Source organism: Ictalurus furcatus, chromosome 17 (assembly GCF_023375685.1).
Source record: "Ictalurus furcatus strain D&B chromosome 17, Billie_1.0, whole genome shotgun sequence".
In the NCBI taxonomy this organism is placed as follows: Eukaryota; Metazoa; Chordata; class Actinopteri; order Siluriformes; family Ictaluridae; genus Ictalurus; species Ictalurus furcatus.
Window position 1 is genome coordinate 4,410,439 of NC_071271.1, and position 19,636 is coordinate 4,430,074.

A 19,636-nucleotide genomic window follows, 5' to 3' on the forward strand; every position below is an offset into this window, starting at 1 on the left:
AAATGATTATACCTTTATTCTGTATGTATAGGTAATGTGTAGTGCTCCACATATTTCTATTACTTTATTTGAAGTTAAACCCAAAGTGGGCGTGGCCTAAACTGGAATCTTTTAACTAAATGTACCGGTGGGCATGCTGACTTAGTGGTGAGAACATTTGCCGCGTACCTCCAGGGTTGGGGGTTCGAGTCCTGCCTCCAGAGCTTGCATGTTCTCCCTGTGCTCTGGGGGTTTCCTCCAGGTACTCCAGTTTCCTCCTCCAGTCCAAAGACATGCGCCGTAGGCTGATTGGCACTTCCAAATTGCCCGTATTGTGTGAATAGGTGTGTGATCGTGCCCTGTAATTGTCCGTATTGTGTGAATGGGTGTGCGATTGTGCCCTCTCCTGGGTGTCTCCTGCTTTCTGCCCCGAGTTCCCTGGGATAGGCTTCAGGCTCCCCACGACTCTTTATAAGATAAGTTGTATGGAAAATGAACAGATAGATGAACACTACCCCGGTGACATGGGAAAACACTAGAAAATCCCAGAGTTAGAATTGAAGCTCTGACATTTCCTCAACCGCATACAACATAGGACTGATGATTTTAATCCTGCTTGCAGGATTATTTTCATTTGCTCACATAATCTGCATCCCACAGGATCCCAGTCCCGATACACAACAGATGCAATAACATATTCATAGTCTGTTACCTCCCTAATCTATACATGTAGTCAATAACAGTGACCCACACACACATATACACTTTCAATGCTGTTAATCAAAATGTATTTCATTCTAATCTTAATGAACTTTCTGTGTCCCAACAGAATTATTTCTAATAATATTAAAATATTTCACATACAAAACCTCTGGAGAACGTCTCATTTGATTAACTTACATTTCATCAGATGTACAATTTTACTTTTACAGTAGTTTATGGAAGTGGTCACCAACTCTCTTCCTTGAGATCTTCTTTCCTGCAGGTTTCATCTCCAACCAAAATCTAACACACCTGTTTTAGTTGATCAAGATCTTCTTAAAGCAATGATTAGATGGTCAGGTGGGCGCCATTATGGTTGGAGCTCAAGTCTTCAGGAAGGTATATCTCCAGGAACAGGGTTGGTGAACACTGGTGTAGGGTGTAGAGTGCATTGTGGGTTTAGGGTGTGAGGAGTGAATTCAGGTTGGATTAGGGTTCAGGGAGCACGTTGGTTTGGGGGTCCCTTGTTCAGGTTTGAATTAGGCTGTAGGGTTAAAGGATTAGGTGAGTGTCCTTGTCTCTCTCCACTTAAGGGTGAGTTCAAGGTTAGTTTAAAAGCATTGTTTTAGGGTACACTGTACAAGTGTGGCTTAGGGTGTAGGGAGCGGGTTAAGTGTTTAGGGGTCTAGGTGAGCATCGGGATCTGTCTCTAGTTGTACTTTCCGTGAATTCCCTTCAGATTTAATGTTTCAAGTTTAAGAGCAGGGTTTCAGGATGCAGTGTTTAGGTGTGGGTTAGGGTCTAGGGTTTAGGGAGCTTAGTGTGTAGGGAGCAGGGTTAGTGTTTAAGGGTCTAGGTGGGAGTCTCGAAGTGTCTCCAGTTGTACTTTCCATAAATTCCTCACAAACTTCCAGTTTTCAAGTTTTTCTTCTAAGGGCATTGGTTCAGGATGTGCCGGGTGGGTGTGGATTAGTATGTAGGGTCTAGACATTAGGGCTTAGGGTGGGTTCTGGATCTCCCTAGGTGAACACCCCATTGACGTTTGGTGGAAGCTCTCGACCCATGATGATGTCACAGGTGTCAGGTTGAAGGAGGAAGCTGCTAAAGGTGCCGTTGGCCTCAGCTCTAGTGAACATTTCATTAGTGATACTGTCTTTCACCTGGAATTAGCACCACATCCTGGCAGGTGGAGCCTAACTCTGATGCCCCTGTGCTCTTCACCACGGGCTGGACGTTCCAGAAGAGCCCAACCTTCAGGATGCGGGTGGAGGCGGTCAAGTGGAAGCTGAAGGCGTAGGTGCCATTGACCGGTGCTGTGTACACACCCATGCTCGAATTGTATTGCTGCTGCAGGTTATAGATGATGCGTCCAAACACTATTGGCTGGTTGGCAGCTGGGAATGATGATCTTAGTGCCACAGAGAATGCAGAATGTACGGCTGGGCTGCATGGACCAGGCATTCCCATCATTCCCATGTCCCCTGGCTCTCCTTTAGGACCCGTCTGTCCCGCAACACCCTGAGACCCCATCTGGCCATGCTCTCCCTTAATGCCCTTAGATCCTTCAGGTCCCACTTCACCTTTTTGTCCACCCTTACATGAGCAATTTCCCTCCATGCCTGGTTCACCTTTATTACGCGGGAGTCCAGGTATGCCTGCTGTGCCATCCATGCCTGGATCACCCTTCAGACCATTATCACCAGGAGCTCCAACCTGCCCAAGGTACCCAGGTAATCTTACCGGACCAGAAAGACCCAGTTCACCTGGAGGACCAGGAAGTGAGACAGCTCAGTGGGCACTAACCATCTTCTCCTGTTGGACCCGGGTCTGACCATGCCATCCACACCACGATCCTCTTTATCACCTGGAACTCGCGGATCCTACAAATCCCTGTGTACCACGAGGTCCTGTCAGCCCCCTTAATCCTTGACCTCCAGGACTTCCTGTTAAAACATGTGCACATTAAGCAAGTGGACAGTAGTTTTCACACAGTGAGCTCATGCAGAACCATGGCACCTGATCAGCAGGGGGAGGGACTAGAGCCTCCAGAAGCATATCACAGTATAAAAGGTCAAACTCCGCCCACTGCCCCAGCACTGAACCGTCATTGGTTAGGGAAAGGCTGTGCTCATCTGGTTCTGACATGCAGTGGATACACACCAACCAGAAAGTGAAGGGAAACACACTCTTTGTTTCCTACACACACACACACACACACACACACACACAAATAGAAACACACAAATTATGTTTTACCTACGCACACACAATTTATTATCACTCCACTCTGGGCCTGTCCTAAATCACACCCACATGAACACACAAGTTGTTTGACTTAGCAAGTTCCAGTGATGAAGCATTTTTCTCTTCCTCAGCTGAACATCAGAGAGTGTGTTCAACTGTCTGGACTTATACACACCTGTACACTGCCACGCCCTGTACACCTGTGTGCGTGTGTGTATAATCCAGCGATGAATGTTCCCCTTTGGGGAAGACACACACACACACACACAAGTCACCCTGTTATACAGCCTTATTTTGTGTCTCCAACACTGCTTCGTTACCCATCATGCATCCCAGGGTCAGGTCCCCAAACCCCACCCAGCTACAGTTTCACACACACGTGACCGTGATTATGCTTTTATGGTTTATATAGTGAATAGGCTGTCTAGTATGAATGTAGTGAATGTGCTATGAATAATGGAACGATAATAGGACATGTCCATAGAGATTGATAATGGTGTGAGACATTTGTGAGTTTGGTGTTTATGTGGTCTATATACTAAAGTGTGTATGTGTGTGTGTGTGTGTGGTTTGGGACACATACATAGTGTATTAAATATGTTATTTATGTGGCCTTTGCAGTAAATAAAGTGTGTAGTTTGGCACAAATCCATAGTCGTTTAATGGTGATATTTATGTGCCCTTTGTAACGATAATGTGTGTGGTTTGGGACATGTCCATAGTGAATAATTTGTGTGGTTTGGGACATGTCCATAGTGTATTAATGTGTGTGGTTTGGGACATGTCCATAGTGAATAATGTATGTGGTTTGGGACATGTCCATAGTGAATAATTTGTGTGGTTTGGGACATGTCCATAGTGAATAATTTGTGTGGTTTGGGACATGTCCATAGTGTATTAATGTGTGTGGTTTGGGACATGTCCATAGTGAATAATGTGTGTGGTTTGGGACGTGTCCATAGTGAATAATGTGTGTGGTTTGGGACATGTCCATAGTGTATTAATGATGGTGTTGGCTTGGTGTAGTGAACAGAGTGTGTGGTTTGGACCAGGGCCACAGCATTGATGTTGCCCTTGTGGTTATGATGGTATGTGGACCAATGATGATAAGGTGTTTATTGATAGGTTTCGAAGGTTCTCTGAGTCCCTGATCTAGCATGAACTAGGTGAACTAGCATGAGGGTGTGTTTTTGACTCCAAAGCTCTTCTGTATATGGTTCTGGAAAAGGGCGTCCGCTAAATTCTGGAAACATTTACTCAGACATTAGTTTCAGCAGTACCTGTGCTCTTCTGACTCTTTTCTGCAGTCCTCGTGTTGACCGGAACTAGGCGCTATGCTCTTCGACTCTTTTCTGCATCCCTCGTGTTGACCGGAAGTGGGCGCTGTGCTTTTCTGACTCCTTTCTTCAGTGCCCTTGTTGACCGGAAGTGGGCGCTGTGCGCTTCAGACTCCTTTCTGCAGTCCTCGTGTTGACCGGAAGTGGGCGCCATGTTCCGGTGCGTGGACCGTGCGAGCGCGCGGCTCTTCTCGGGGGCCAGAGTGTGTGTGAGGATGGCAGCGGCAGCGGTGGCGGTGGCGGAGGCAGCTCGCGCGTTGGACGAGTCCTCGGACAGCGACGCGGAGCACGAACCCGGCGCGCCGCAGAAACTCATCCGCAAAGTGTCCACTTCCGGTCAAATCCGCAGTAAGGTAAGAAGCCGCCGCAGTTCCACTGTTGAGCCGCCGCTGTGAGATGCGCTTCTAATGACCGTTACTCCGCTCCAGTGAGACCCGCGCAGGCCGCAGCAGCCCCGGGCTTTCCTGGGTGTTGAGGCGGGAGATCAGATGCGGTCCGGCGGTCAGTCTACAGCCACCATCCCGCTAACGGATAACGGTCCTGCGGAGAAAGAGCAGAACTGACTGCTTTTCATCTTGTAACACACTTTTTAAAAAGTTCTTTTGTTCTTTTTAAAAAAGAACTTTTTAAAACGTGTGTTACAAGATGAAAAGCAGTCAGTGTGTGTATATATATATATATATATATATATATATATATATATATATATATATATATATATTCTTAAATATGCTCCCTTCATGTTTTAATGAATGGCTAGCTATATATATATATATATATATATATGTGTGTGTGTGTAACGAAGTACACTAGAGTCAGATAAAGCTGGGAATGCCAGGTGAAGCAGCAGCTGACTCTCTCTCTCTCTCTCTCTCTGTGTGTGTGTGTGTGTGTGTGTGTGTGAGAGAGAGAGAGAGAGAGAGAGAGAAGGTCATATTTTGTTGATCGAGCTGTGTTCAAGCGGTCTGAGACTAAGATGAAAGGGTAGTGTGTGTGTGTGTGTGTGTGTGTGTGTGTGTGTGAGAGAGACCAGAATGTCAGCACACACACACTTACAGAAGCAGGAGTGTGCATAGAGGTGGTCGAGTGAGACTGAAACCACACATGCATTCTTAGACACACACTTTGAGAAGCTTTAGCGTGGCCTTTAATGTCAGCGGAAACCAAAAACGACAAAAAGTGTGTGTGTGTGTGTGTATGAGAGAGAGAGAAAGCAGTTAGTATGATATGAGAGCATCCTCAGTGTGAAGTGCTGGACATGGAGTTATACAGTGATCAGGTCTGTGTGTGTTATAACTGTCTTTTTTCTGTAATAACTTCATTACGTTACTTTTTTCTTTCCACAAGTGTGTGTGTGTGTGTGTGTGTGAGAGAGAGATTACTGAGTTCAAAGTTCTACTATCAGTAAACATATTTTTAAAAAAATGTGGTCCTAGTTTCTTTACATTATCCTTGTCTGATGTCCTAAGACATGGTGTATCCATGACAACAACTGTGGAGGATAAGGCTTTATTTAAATGAGTGTCTCACACACACACACACACACACACACACACGCGCACACACACAAACACACACGCACACACGGCCATCCTTTCAGATCATAATTTCCCCGGCGTTTCGGAAAACAGTTTTTGTTACTAACGTTGCCCGTGGATAAAGAGTAAGCGACACTGAGAACTAAACCGCTTCACGGATGTTCCACAGCATTAAAACGTAACTCTAATCGGATAAAAAGTACGACACGGTGCAGTTAAATGTAAACACTTGGTAGTTACGGCCTCGTTAGTGGGGTTGTAATCGGATTAGGAGCGTTGTCTCATCGTCTCATTTTAACGATGAGCATGAAAATGGTTGTCATGGCAACGTAATGAAATCCCAGTGGGGATGTGAGCAGATTTTAGGTTCCAGAAACTACAAAATTAATAATGTGCACTGTTTATATCCCTGTGTGTGTGTGTGTGTGTGTGTGTGTGTGATTAGACGGTGCTGAAAGAGGGGAAGCTGATGAAACAGACGAACTCATTTCAGCGCTGGAAGAGACGCTACTTCAAACTGCGTGGGAGAACACTGTACTATGCTCAGACTGCTAAGGTAGAACACACACACACACACACACACAGACACACACACAGACGTCTAAAACAGTGTAGATGGTTATCCTAATGCGCTAACGCCAACTCACAATTACACCAGTCTTGCGTTTGGTGGTTACAGCCTGCTCTATATCAGGGAAGGGGCGGAGTCATGAAAGCGGACTGTTTATAGGTGCTGTAACGATGTAAAATGGCGGGTTCTGCCCAAAAAAACCCCCCAAAACCGTCTCGTATTTGCTTCGATGTTGTATTCAAACTCTCATATTGTTGTTAGCTAGCTAACGTTGTGCTTCCTCGGACAAGTACGAGGTTCGTGTACGTAGCGAAGGAGCGTCGACGAGTGGAAGTCCGAACGCGAAAAACGAATATTCCGTTGTTTGCGATAGTCCACGCAGACTCTACGGTTGCTACTACACTTACGTACAGTAACGCTGGCTAGTGTCGTGCTAGTGTACGTGATCCCGCCCTTCTCTCTCTCTCTCTCTCTCTCTCTCTTTATCCGGTGTCGCTAAGCTATCGCTCTTTGTGTAAACCGATAGCCATCTTAATTAAAGCCTCTGTTTAAAGTGGTTCAGTCGTGTAGGTCATCAGTGTTGACGGAGGTGAATTACATTACGGAACAGAGTGCGGGACATTAATTAATTGCGCCTCGCTTCACGCGATCGAGTTCATCTTTCAAACGTTTTTTTTTTCTTTCTTCTCTTCTTCTTTTTTTTTTTTTCCTCCTCCTCCTTGTCTTCTTCCTCTGTGAGCCGAGCGTTAATCCGCACGCGCCACCCGGTGATAACAGCAGGGTTTAATCTCCTGGCCGCGAGCAGACCGCAGCACACGGACGTGTTCCGCCACGAGCAGATCCAGACCCGTCAGGATCAGGATCACTGTGTGAAACGTTAACCAGCTTCACAAGTTCCCGAGTGTTTTCACGTGACCTCATGACTCCGTATTGAATTTGTTCAATTAAATAGACAAATATTTGTAATATTCTGCATTAAATTGTAATCATTTTTTTTTTTTTTACTCTAAGGATAGTACTGCCAAATAGGAGTCATTCTAACCAGAAAAATTATTGGCACCCCTAATCCTTCTGAGCAAATGACGTCAGGTCGAGTTCGCTGAACACACGTTCACATGCATCACGATAACACTTTAGCTAACACCCTGTGAAACTTTCAAAATGAAACCGAGTTTGATGATAGTTTTATTTAATCTCTACTGCACTGAAGAAAATGTACGATTTTTAAAAAGGAGGGGGAGGGGGAGGGGGCCCTAACTCAAAAGTGCTGATTCTAGTCAGTTTTATTCCATCCCATCTTTACATCTGAGAGACTCCGCCTCTCTTTTTATTCCCAATCACGTTACTGACCTGTTCCCAATCAACCTCATTAGTTGTGAAATGTTCCTCCAGCTGTTTCTTTTTACTAACACTTACCAACACCCCCCCCCCACCACTCAGTTTAAACACTTGATATGTTTTCTGCGCTCAGTTGTGAATAACGGACGTGTTTACGACATTTGCAAATCATTGCGTTCTGTTTTTATTTACGTTTCACACAGCGTCCCAACTTTTTTGGAATTGGGGTTGTAAAAAAACCCAAAAACAAACAGTTTCAGCGTTTACACCATTTCAGGTTTAAGGACAGAACATAATAATAATAATAATAATAATAATAATAATAATAACGATGATGCCGTCGGTGTGGTTGGGAGCTGCTTGTTGGCAGCGGCGGAGTCAGGAAAACTCTGTATTTTGATTTTGACGTGATTCTGCGTATTTTCTGAGTGATGACTCGTACCGGCGTACTCCGACGTCAGACTACGCAGAAAACGTAACGATTGTGGATACGTGAAATTTGACAATATCGATGGACTTAATGCCGTTTGTTGTTGTTGTTTTGTTTATTTTGAAAGTCGATCATCTTTGACGAGGTGGATTTGACTGACGCCAGCGTGGCCGAGTCCAGCACCAAGAACGTCAACAACAGCTTCACCGTGAGTCCTCACACACTTACACACACATTCTTCTCCTCTTCTACTCAGCTTTGATCAGTCTCTGTCTCCTTTAAACTATTTCAGCTGGTGTGTGTGTGATGTGTATTTATAGTTTGACATTTGGACTGATTTAGTTTTAATAGCAGGGTGGAGATTTCGTCTGCGTGTATCCGCTTCCAGCTGTGTGTGTGTGTGTGTGTGTGTGTGTGTGTGTGTGTGTGTGTGTGTGTGTGTTGCGCAGGAAGTGATGCGTATGACTAGACTGAAGACCGAGCGTTCGTTCTACTTAGATGTTTAACAGAAAACAACCTTCATGTGTGCAGAAGTGTCAACAAAGTTTGTACTCAAAGAGAGAGAAACACTAGTGTGTGTGTGTGTGTGTGTGTGTGTATACACTGTTGAACTAAGTGAGATCTTAATGGGTTATAGGGTATGAGTGTGCTTGCTTTGTGTGAGTGTGTGTGTGAGAGAGAGAGGAAAGCTTGAGTTATTTTTATCTGTGGGAACAGAGGGGCTTTGTAAGTGGCTCAGGAAGTGGAAGCTGACGTCAGCTTTGTTACACACACACACACACACTGGAATTCTGATGTGTAGTTGGACTGTGTGTTTCCAGCTGTGTTAGTTAAATGTATTGAAGCTCTCTCTCTCTCTCTCTTTCTATCTCTCTCTGTGTCTCTCTGTGTGTGTCTCTCTCTCGCTCTCTCTCTCGCTCTCTCTCTCGCTCTCTCTCTGTGTCTCTCTCTGTAGATTATCACTCCGTGCAGGAGATTGATTCTTTGTGCTGAGAACAGGAAGGAGATGGAGGAGTGGATGGCAGCTCTGAGGAGTGTACAGAGCAGAGAGCACTTTGAGGTGTGTAAGTGTGTGTGTGTGTGTGTGTGTGTTTTTTCCTCTACAGGACAAGGTCAGGAGCGGGATCCAGATGGCAGCAGGAGTTTATGGTAGGAGTAGAAACTTGTAGTCTTCAAGAACTTCAAGAACTTGTAGGCCTTCAGAACGCAGAAGTAGGGATGTGTCGATAACGTGTTTGTTTGTTTGTTTGTTTGTTTATTTATTTATTCATTCATTTCTTTCTCACCCCAAGTATGTTCTCTGTACTCGACGATTGCGGATAACGGAAACGATTAAACCTCCTGAGTTTTACTCCTTCGGGTTTGTTTGTGTTTCTCCGGTTTAAATAGCGGCCAGGAAAAGCGCACTCGGGCCACGTTCTTTATAACGTGCCGGGAATTACGTTTTGACTTGCGGGCGAAGCGTCGACGTTATCGAGCGAAGCGAAAGGAGGCGTCTCGGTACTCTGTGCTCGCAGGAGAGAAGTGCTGCTGTACGGACTGTACTCATCACCTTCTCTCTCTGTGTGTGTGTGTGTGTGTGTGTGTGTGTGTGTGTGTTAGTCTTCTCAGTACAGTATGGACCATTTCTCCGGGATGCATAACTGGTTCTCGTGCTCGCACGCTCGACCCACGTACTGCAACGTCTGCAGGGAAGCGCTGAGTGGAGTGACATCACATGGCCTCTCTTGTGAAGGTTTGTGTGTGTGTGAAATGAATACCTAATGTCAGCACATGCTTGGGGTCTTGTACATCAGTCTGAAGTGTATACGCATGTGTTTGTTTGCAGTGTGTAAGTTTAAGGCCCATAAACGCTGTGCTGTCAGAGCCACTAATAACTGCAAATGGACGACTCTCGCGTCCATCGGGAAGGACATCATCGAGGATGAGGACGGGGTGAGTGTGTGTGTGTGTGTGTGTGTGTGTGTGTATCCACCTCGGTTAAGAAGTAATGACACTAGTCTGTGTGTGTGTCTCTCAGATCTCCATGCCCCATCAGTGGTTGGAAGGAAACTTGCCTGTCAGTGCAAAGTGCAGTGTGTGTGATAAAACGTGTGGCAGTGTTCTCCGATTACAAGACTGGCGCTGCCTTTGGTGTAAAGCCATGGTAAGAGAGAGCGAGTGTGTGTGTGTGTGTGTGTGTGTGTGTGTGTGTGTATGGATTTAGAATAGAATTTTGTGAGGTTATTGAATAGGATGTAGAGATATTATATAATAATATTATTATTAGAGAGTAGAACTGACGGTGATTATAGAGCCCAAGCTCAGGAGGTAACAGAGTGGCGGATTATAGAGACGTTTATGAGATTATGGAGTGGAACAGTCTGGAAATGTAGAACGGAATCTTGGGGATTGTAGAGTGTCATTTTGGCAGATTACAAAGTGGAATTTTAGGAGATTATGAAGAATTTTATTATAATAATTATAATAATTATTATTATAGAGAGCAAATTTGGAATATTACAGAGTGGAATTGTAGGTAATAATTGAACAGAATATTTGGGATTATAGCATTTTGGCAGATTATAGAGCGGAATTGTCTGGGAGACTACAGAGTGGAATTTTGGGAGATTATAGAACTGAATGTTAAAGATTGTAGAGTGGACAGATTACAGAGTGGAAAATTAGGTAATTATTGAATGGAAGTTTGGGTATCGTAGAGACCATGTCTGGCAGATTACAGCGAGGCAGATTACAGCGAGGCAGATTACAGAGTGGCAGATTACAGAGTGGACGATTACAGAGTGGCAGATAACAGCGAGGCAGATTTCAGAGCGGACGATTACAGAGCGGACGATTACAGTGAGGCAGATTACAGCGAGGCAGATTACAGAGCGGACGATTACAGCGAGGCAGATTACAGCGAGGCAGATTACAGAGCGGACGATTACAGCGAGGCAGATTACAGAGCTGGAGAATTTAGGATGACTAGAGCCTGATTTACAGAGTGGGACAGAACGGATTAGAGAATAGAGAATTACTGTAAAGGGCTTTGTGGATTATAGTGTAAATTTATCAGATTACAGAATGGAATTTTCAGGAATGACCGAGTAGGATTTTGGGAGGTTATAGAGATACATTTGACAGATTATACAGAGGAAATTTGTGTGATTACAGACTGGAATATTAGGTTATATAGAGAGATTTTAGGGATTATAGTTTGGAAATTTAGATTACAGAATGGAATTTTTGGTATTTTCTGGGAGACTAGGGGAGTAGAGTGAAATTCTAGGAGGTTACAAGCCTGAGATTTTGGGGATTAAAAAAAGAAGAAAAAAAAAGCTATAGTGTATCTGTGTGTTTCAGGTGCACGCAGCGTGTAAGGATCAGCTCTCTAATAAATGTCCACTCGGTCAGTGTAAAGTGTCAGTGATCCCGCCTACTGCTCTCAACAGCATCGACTCAGACGGTGAGCGGCCAATCACAGCGCTTCGTTGTTTATTTTGGGAACTCCCATCTACCTTCTTAAACTTGAAATTCAATCAGCTAATAATCAAATTTCACCATTAACACAGAACAGAACTGTATAGCCTGTACAGGATGTGTATGATGTATTTCTATATTGTGTGTGTGTGTGTGTGTGTGTGTGTGTGTGTGTGTGTGTGTGTGTGTGTGTACAGGGTTCTGGAAAGCAACATGCCCCCCCTCCTGCTCCAGCCCCCTGCTGGTGTTTGTGAACAGTAAGAGTGGAGATAATCAGGGTGTGAAGTTCCTGCGCAGGTTCAAGCAGCTGCTCAACCCGGCCCAGGTGTTCGACCTGATGAACGGAGGACCTCATCTGGGGTAACACACACACACACACGTGTATAACCTTCATATAATCTATTTGCTTAGTGTGGGAATTTTAAAAGATGTTTGTGTGTGTGTGTGTGTGTGTGTGTGTGTGTGTGTGTGTAGTCTGCGTCTTTTTCAGAAGTTCGATACATTCCGTATCCTGGTGTGTGGAGGAGATGGCAGTGTGGGCTGGGTTCTGTCCGAGATAGACACACTGACGCTGCACAAACAGGTACACATTGTTTACACACATTGTTTACACACATTGGGACATTGTCCCACGAAATTGTGTGTGTTCCTGTAGCTAAACGATGACGACATGATGACGAAGGCACGTCTGTCTCTAAACCTTAACATTTTTTAACGGATCAGAACCTGCACAGTGTCCAGTTGCTGTAGCGAACGAGGCTGCGCTGCCCTCTGCTGGCTGCCGGGCATTAATGCAGTGCCATTGTGTGTTCATATACAGTGCGTTTTAGTTTGTGATGATGATGATGATGATGGTTGTGTGTGTGTGTAGTGTCAGCTTGGTGTTTTGCCACTGGGAACTGGAAATGACCTGGCCAGAGTTCTGGGCTGGGGGTCGGCGTGTGACGATGACACTCAGCTTCCTCAGATCCTCGAGAAGCTTGAAAGAGCCAGCACCAAGATGCTTGACAGGTGTGTGTGTGTGGGTGTGTGTGTGTGTGCACGTATTAATACACGCATGTCCGTAACATTTTTCTGCTCTTAGATGGAGCATCATGGTGTATGAGACGAAGTTTCCACGGCAACACTCAAGCTCCACGGTAACCGAGGACTGCAGCGATGATTCAGAGGTGATGACATGCTAATGAGCTCCTCTCTGATTGGCTCGTGGGTTTGCACCCTGATTAGCTGCATTTTTTAAAAATCTTTTAAGACCTGTAGCCCCGCCCCTTGCTGTCCTTCTCTGATTGGCTGTTTTTTCACTGCAGGTGCAGCACATTCTGACCTACGAGGATTCGGTCGCGGCTCACCTGTCCAAGATCCTCACTTCGGATCAGCACTCTGTAGTGATCAACTCGGCCAAGTAGGTCACTCGAAGGAGTGCGTGTGTGTGTGTGTGTGTGTGTAAAATGTGCGTGTATTCACGGATGTGTACGTGTGTAGGGTTTTGTGTGAAACGGTGAAGGACTTCGTGGCTAAAGTGGGTCGGGCGTACGAGAAGAACACCGAGAACTCTGAGGAATCGGAGACCATGGCCAAAAAGGTGAGCTCTGTTTGGTTTGGTTCCGGATCCAAGGTTGGTTCTGATTTGCCGCGGCACAGAATGATTTCCGATTGGCTGACACTGTTGCGATGTTGGTTCTGATTGGCTGCAGTGCGGTGTCTTAAAGGAGAAGCTGGACTCGTTGTTAAAGACATTGAGCGAGGAAGCTCAAGCTTCCGTCGTCACGCCGACGCCGACGCCCACCATCGCAGAGGAGCAGGAAGAAGGGGAGTCACAAGTTCCCCAGTCCATGCCTATGGTCAAACTCACAGTCCCGCCTCCTTGTTCACCCCGCCCACCTGCTGCCATCTTTAAACCCAGAGAGCAGCTGATGCTGAGAGCCAACAGCTTGAAAAAGGCCATCAGACAGATTATAGAGCACACGGAGAAAGGTACACACACAGACACTGTGCATTCTATACACAATTACTTTACTCCGTCTCCACCTTGAACTGTTTCTTCCTGCCACCCAGCGGTGGACGAACAGAACGCTCAGACGGATGAAATGTTCGGCACGGTGTCTCCCGAGGAGGAGGAAGAAGAGGAGGAGGAGGAGGAGGAGGAAGATCAGGAGTCTCTGAGATCCTACAGCACCAGAGCACAGCATCTCAGGAGAGGTATTACACTCTAGAGCATACACCATCAGTAATGCCATCCTTAACACCTTACCCATAATTCCACAGTACCGGAGCAACCCCTATATCTCACACCTTAACCTCTCTCTCTCTCTCTCTCCCCCTCTCCCCATGTCAGTGTGTAAGGCTCCATGTGAGAAGCTCATCGCTAAAGGCAGCTTATCAGTGGGCAGCTCTGCATCACTTCCTGCTCAGACAGGAAGTCGAGAAAACATTCTGAATGCCAAGATTCTGTACCCAGGTAAGAGCAAAGTGAAATCAAGGACAGCTGGTGGACAGAGCAGTGCTTAGTGCGATAAACTAACCTGTGTGTGTGTGTAGCAGGGATGTCCGGCACTCTCCCTAGCAGTTCGGTTATCAGCAGGCTGCTAGTGAATGCCGACCCCTTCAGCTGTGACCCGGAGAACCTGTGAGTGGTCTTCATCATCACCTTACTACATATACTCTTACACCTCATATAGATCTTCTTCTTCTTCGTCGTCTTATTATTCAGTCCATCAGATCCTAATGAACTCAGCCAGCTGAAATGGCTTTTAAAGCCTCGTTCAGGATATCTGCAAAATGCAGGGCGTGGCCATTTTTTAGCGGTGGGCGTGGTTAGGTACATTCGAATATCTGTTTCTCAGGAGTCCGACAAGTCCGATCGAGCTGGCATACTGCACCGTTGCACCGATTCGTAGGTGGATTTCGAATGAAGGCTGGGGCTGGGTTACTTAAAACTCATCAGCCAATCAGTTTTCAGTATGGATTTCACAGGGTTAGCGTTAAGCGATATGGTTATCTGTGGTCTCTTTAGTGTTCTTCTCAAGAACTAGGTGTCTGGGTATTATCCTAAACCTTTACTATTAATTCCTAATCCCCAGCCTCTGTTCCATAATCCTAATCTCTAGCCACATTGTATACACATCCTCCACATCCTTAGTTCCTACTGCCTAGACTGTATTCTATGTGTAAAAACCATTAGAGCCTAATTCATAATCCATGACCTTTAGCTTCTAATCCATAATACCTGACCTTTAGCCTCTAATCCATAATCCCTGACTTTTAGCCTCTACTCCATAATCCCTGACCTTTAGAATCTACTCCATAATCCCTGACCTTTAGAATCTACTCCATAATCCCTGACCTTTAGCCTCTAATCCATGAACCCTGACCTTTAGCCTCTAATCCATAATCCCTGACTTTTAGCCTCTACTCCAAAATCCCTGAGTATTAGCACCTAATAATCCAGCTAGGACTTTTGTAATGATTAATTATTATGAATATTTTTACTTATAGACAGTGTTTATGTTTTTTTCTAAATACTTATTGTTGTGTGTGTATGCACAGGGAGTGTTACACAGAAAAGTGTGTGATGAATAATTACTTCGGAATCGGACTGGACGCCAAAATCTCACTGGACTTCAATAACAAGAGGGACGAACATCCAGAGAAGTGCAGGTATGCGTACACACACACACACACACACACACACACACACACACACACACACACACACACCAACCACTAGGACTGGGTCATTTCTAAACGCTAATTTCTTGTCTTGAATTTCGAACCCCTAATAAACCCTAGTTCCTTCTTAGACTCTCTGTCAGATAAGGGGCGTGGCCATAAACAGGAAGTAGTAATATAGGTGAAAGTGCACATATTGTTGTAATGTTTTACATACAGAAGTTCTTCAACTTGTAACAATATACAACATTTGTTTTTTATATGATAACTGTGTGTGTGTGTGTGTGTGTGTGTGTGTTCAGGAGCCGTACTAAGAACATGATGTGGTACGGGGTTCTGGGGACCAAAGAGCTTCTTCACAGAACTTACAGAAACCTGGAGCAGAGAGTACTGCTGGAGGTGTGTATGTCTGTGTGTGTGAGTGTGTCTGTGTGTATGTGCATGCATGCATGGTAATGAATGGCCTATTACTCTCTCCAGGCTTTATTAAAGTGTGTGTGTGTTTGTGTAGTGTGATGGACGGCCCATTCCTCTGCCCAGTCTTCAGGGCATTGCTGTGCTGAACATTCCCAGTTACGCTGGAGGAACAAACTTTTGGGGAGGGACCAAAGAGGATGATGTGAGTGACACTTTCTCTCTCTCTCTCTCTCTCTCTCTCTCATACACACACACCCCTGGGTTTCTTTTCTAGAGTAAAGTGGCATAAATTGGGACACATCCACTTTTGTGTTTACTCAGTGGAGGATGCACAGATTTAGCAGTATGTATATGTGAAGTGTGTGTGTGTGTGTGTTACAGACGTTCACTGCTCCGTCGTTTGATGACAAGATTCTGGAGGTGGTCGCTGTGTTTGGCAGCATGCAGATGGCTGTGTCTCGAGTCATCAACCTACAACATCATCGAATAGCTCAGGTACACACACACATTAATAACAACAAAATTATACAACATTATACAATTATGTGGATAAACTCATCCTATAGTACTAAGTGTGTGTGTGTGTGTGTGTTCGTGTGCATGTGGGAGCAGTGTCGTACAGTGAAGATCACCATCCTCGGTGATGAAGGTGTTCCTGTGCAGGTGGATGGAGAAGCATGGATCCAACCACCTGGATTCATCAGGATCCTACACAAGAACCGCACACAGACACTGACCAGAGACAGGGTGACTAACACACACACACACACCTGTATACATACATGTAACACAGGTATCTTACTGGTCAGATAAGCCGTCTTTTAACGTGTGTGTGTGTGTGTGTGTGTGTGTGTGTAGGCATTTGAAAATACTCTGAAATCATGGGAAGACAAGCAAAAGTGTGATTTTACACGGCCAGTATCCCAGCATGCAGTGCAGCCTGAGATCATCACTGAGGACGAAACGGCTCAGATCAGTGTGTTTGGGCAGAGTGCAGGAGCTCTAATACACAGGTATACACACACACACACAAAGGATTCAGTTATCACTGTTCTCACAAGCTGAGCATTCTCCTAGTCTGGTACTTTTCATGATGGTTTAAAAATGTGTGTGTGTCAGCATTAGGGAGATTGCTCAGTCTCACCCCAGTATGGAGCAGGAATTAGCGCACGCTGTCAATGCCAGCTCTAAAGCCATGGACACCGTGTATGCCAACTCCAAGAACAACACGGTGAGTGTGTTTTATTTCATAAAAAATCTCATACACACACTGATGTCAGTCAGTGATAAGTAAGTGTGCTTGTGTGTGTGTGTGTGTGTGTGTGTGTGTGTGTGTGTGTGTGTAGGGCCTGACTTGCAGTGTAGTGCTACAGATGGTCAGTAATGTGAAAGCCCTGCACAGTGAGACGGAGCTCTTGCTGACAGGAAAGATGTGCTTGGTAAGTACTTAGCATAAACCTGCGCGTTAGCATGTGAGCTTGTTAGTGTGTACGTGTGTGTGAGATGGTCTCTGCGCCCTGCAGCAGTTGGACCCGCCTCAGAAGGAGCAGCTGGTCGCCGCTTTAGCGACCGTCGCCCTGCAGCAGCGCAGACTCATGGAAATCAGCTGGATTAGCGCGTTCATCGACCCGACGGACGATGAGGTACACGCGCTAATATCTAACTACCACTTAGACAAAACAATTACTGACCATTAAAGTGTGAAGTTAGCGACTGCTAACAGACCATGCAGCTGCAGGTCTCATTCTTACAAGTGTGTGTGTGTGTGTGTGTGTGTGTGTGTGTGTGTGTGTGTGTGTGTGTGTGTGTGTGTGTGTACGCGCGTGCAGGGACAGTCTTTGGACTTCGCCAAGCGTAGTCGAAGTGCCAAATTCCGCCTTGTCCCCAAATTTAAGAGGGACAAGAACAACAAGAACAGGGAGATGTGCACCACTCTCAACATGCCTGGTACGTATTACCCTTAACCTCTGATCTCTTACACAGTTACCTGATACAGTTACCTCAGAATTGCACCAGAATTACTCATTATTTACCTGAGAAATAACCTTAGATTTAACTTGGTATTGCCAAAGAGTTACTTTACAATAACCACAGAGTTACTTATAAAATTAACAGTTACCTCAGAATTACCATAGGGTTATATCAGATATATCTAGAGATAACTCAGATTACTTACAAAATACCATAGAATTACCTCAGAATTGTCTTGTCGTAATTATCTCAGCATTACTGTAGAGCATTACTAGCATTACTGTACCTCAGAATGATCAGTATTACCACGAAAATATTATAGAATTTACGCCAGAATTACCATAGTTACTTTAGATTTATAAATGATGACTGAATTATTTATCAAACCATAGTTACGTCAGATTTACCTCAGAAATACGTTACCTCACAGTTATCATAAAATTACCTCATAATTACCATCGTTACCGCTCAATTACACACATTACCTCACATTTACCCAATAATTACCATTTATCTTAAAATAACCATAGAATTACCACAAGCTTACCTCAGAACTGCCTCAGAATTACCATAGTTACCACAGAAATACCGTAGTTACCTCAGAATTACCTTAGAATTTCCTTAGTTACCTCCCAGTTCCCTCAGATTTAAGTCAGAATTACCAACGTTACCTGAGACTTACCTCCATGTTCTCTCAGAATTCCCTCAGTCTTACCTCAGAATCACCGACCTTACCCTCAGGAATATGGTCACCAGGATGCAGATGAGTGTACTCCTTACTTGTGACCTGTGTGCACATGCTGAGTATTATGTATGTGTGTGTGCGGGGGTGTGTGTGTGTGTGTGTGGGCGCGCAGTGAATCAGTGGGGAGTGGAAGAAGTGGCGTGCTGGTTGGAGCAGCTGTGTCTGTCAGAGTATAAAGAGATCTTCATCAGGCACGACGTACGTGGACCAGAACTGGTGCACCTTGAAAGGAGAGACCTGAAGGTAACCAGCTGTGTGTGTGTGTGTGTGTGTGTGTGTGTGTGTGTGTGTGTGTGGGGTCCACAGAATGCGGAGTTCAGCATTTTCACTGTGTGTCCTTTGTCTATCGCAGGACTTGGGTGTAACGAAGGTCGGCCACATGAAGCGGATCCTGCAGGGAATCAGAGATCTGAATCGCAACAGCACGGCCAGCGAGGCTTAGACTCCAGCGAGGCTTAGGCCAAGCCAAGCCAATCCAATCACACACTCCGAGGGGTGGGACCAGTCTCAGCACAGCCAATCAGCTCAGAGGGACCAGTGCAGTGATGTCACTCAAATCAGCGCTCAGCACAGTGCCTTCATTTCACATTTGTGACATCAGCGTTGAGGAGAAACCTCTACTGCCAGCCTGTGTGTGTGTGTGTGTGTGTGTGTGTGTGTGTGTGTGTGTGTGTGTTAGAAGGAGCAAGGGAGTGGTAAACAAGAGCCATCAGTAATCAAAGGGCTACAGATTTATGAGCGTGAAATGAGACACTGTGCTGTTATAATTAGCCACAACAAATCAGGAAATATTTTTCAGGAAACCATGCTGTTTGAATTTAAATAGCTTTATTTAAAACTATAGCTTTTTATTCACTTTGCCTAACCTGACCACACTGTGTCATGACAATCAGTCAAGTAATGATCAAGTGAGAAATATTCTGGTCCAACAGATACAACCATAATCTACCTGTGTGTGTGTGTGTGTGTGTGTGTGTGCGCGCGCGTGTGAACTACACTACTCAGCAAAAGAAATCACATAATTCACGTTTCATTTAGAGAAACACGAACGTTGTGCCGCGACTTCATGAAGTCAAAGCTGTCGGAAATTCACGCCAAGAACTGGCTTCTGACGTGGAAATTCGTCATCGCCACGTGACTTACTTTCAACAACACGTCAGGAGCAGTCGCTATTACAACCCAGTGTCATAGAAAGTGTTCGTTTCCATCGAACACAGAACTCGGTTATAAAAG

At 45.2% G+C, this 19,636-nt stretch overlaps 2 protein-coding genes across 3 annotated transcripts in view; one reads left to right on the forward strand and one right to left on the reverse strand.

The window, feature by feature from the left end:
* Nucleotides 1-1,629: 1,629 nt before the first annotated feature.
* On the reverse strand, nucleotides 1,630-4,416 carry LOC128621691 (collagen alpha-2(VIII) chain). Its single transcript, XM_053647641.1, is given in 6 exon segments — nucleotides 1,630-1,848; nucleotides 1,850-2,464; nucleotides 2,466-2,513; nucleotides 2,515-2,561; nucleotides 2,698-2,877; nucleotides 4,324-4,416. Coding segments are annotated over 6 exon segments (1,131 nt in total). The 3' UTR covers nucleotides 1,630-1,700.
* The window catches only part of LOC128621467 (diacylglycerol kinase delta), a 16,487-nt gene continuing 298 nt past the window's right edge, over nucleotides 3,448-19,636 (forward strand). Inside the window, exons 1-30 of one of the 2 annotated variants that reach the window (XM_053647259.1) lie at nucleotides 3,448-4,615; nucleotides 6,246-6,356; nucleotides 8,267-8,347; nucleotides 9,095-9,199; nucleotides 9,742-9,874; nucleotides 9,968-10,074; nucleotides 10,160-10,285; nucleotides 11,485-11,587; nucleotides 11,799-11,961; nucleotides 12,076-12,184; nucleotides 12,473-12,612; nucleotides 12,686-12,770; nucleotides 12,909-13,003; nucleotides 13,084-13,183; nucleotides 13,296-13,575; nucleotides 13,657-13,800; nucleotides 13,937-14,059; nucleotides 14,140-14,227; nucleotides 15,148-15,258; nucleotides 15,573-15,669; nucleotides 15,782-15,889; nucleotides 16,069-16,182; nucleotides 16,300-16,434; nucleotides 16,546-16,700; nucleotides 16,807-16,918; nucleotides 17,034-17,126; nucleotides 17,211-17,330; nucleotides 17,517-17,634; nucleotides 18,516-18,646; nucleotides 18,756-19,636. The exon at nucleotides 18,756-19,636 is cut by the window's right edge and continues 298 nt beyond it. In XM_053647259.1, the coding sequence (XP_053503234.1) occupies nucleotides 4,415-4,615; nucleotides 6,246-6,356; nucleotides 8,267-8,347; nucleotides 9,095-9,199; nucleotides 9,742-9,874; nucleotides 9,968-10,074; nucleotides 10,160-10,285; nucleotides 11,485-11,587; nucleotides 11,799-11,961; nucleotides 12,076-12,184; nucleotides 12,473-12,612; nucleotides 12,686-12,770; nucleotides 12,909-13,003; nucleotides 13,084-13,183; nucleotides 13,296-13,575; nucleotides 13,657-13,800; nucleotides 13,937-14,059; nucleotides 14,140-14,227; nucleotides 15,148-15,258; nucleotides 15,573-15,669; nucleotides 15,782-15,889; nucleotides 16,069-16,182; nucleotides 16,300-16,434; nucleotides 16,546-16,700; nucleotides 16,807-16,918; nucleotides 17,034-17,126; nucleotides 17,211-17,330; nucleotides 17,517-17,634; nucleotides 18,516-18,646; nucleotides 18,756-18,845 (3,678 nt within the window). In that variant the 5' untranslated portion in view covers nucleotides 3,448-4,414 and the 3' untranslated portion in view covers nucleotides 18,846-19,636. The remainder of the gene's footprint in view (nucleotides 4,616-6,245; nucleotides 6,357-8,266; nucleotides 8,348-9,094; nucleotides 9,200-9,741; nucleotides 9,875-9,967; nucleotides 10,075-10,159; nucleotides 10,286-11,484; nucleotides 11,588-11,798; nucleotides 11,962-12,075; nucleotides 12,185-12,472; nucleotides 12,613-12,685; nucleotides 12,771-12,908; nucleotides 13,004-13,083; nucleotides 13,184-13,295; nucleotides 13,576-13,656; nucleotides 13,801-13,936; nucleotides 14,060-14,139; nucleotides 14,228-15,147; nucleotides 15,259-15,572; nucleotides 15,670-15,781; nucleotides 15,890-16,068; nucleotides 16,183-16,299; nucleotides 16,435-16,545; nucleotides 16,701-16,806; nucleotides 16,919-17,033; nucleotides 17,127-17,210; nucleotides 17,331-17,516; nucleotides 17,635-18,515; nucleotides 18,647-18,755) is intronic. The other variant, XM_053647260.1, reaches the window with a different exon arrangement.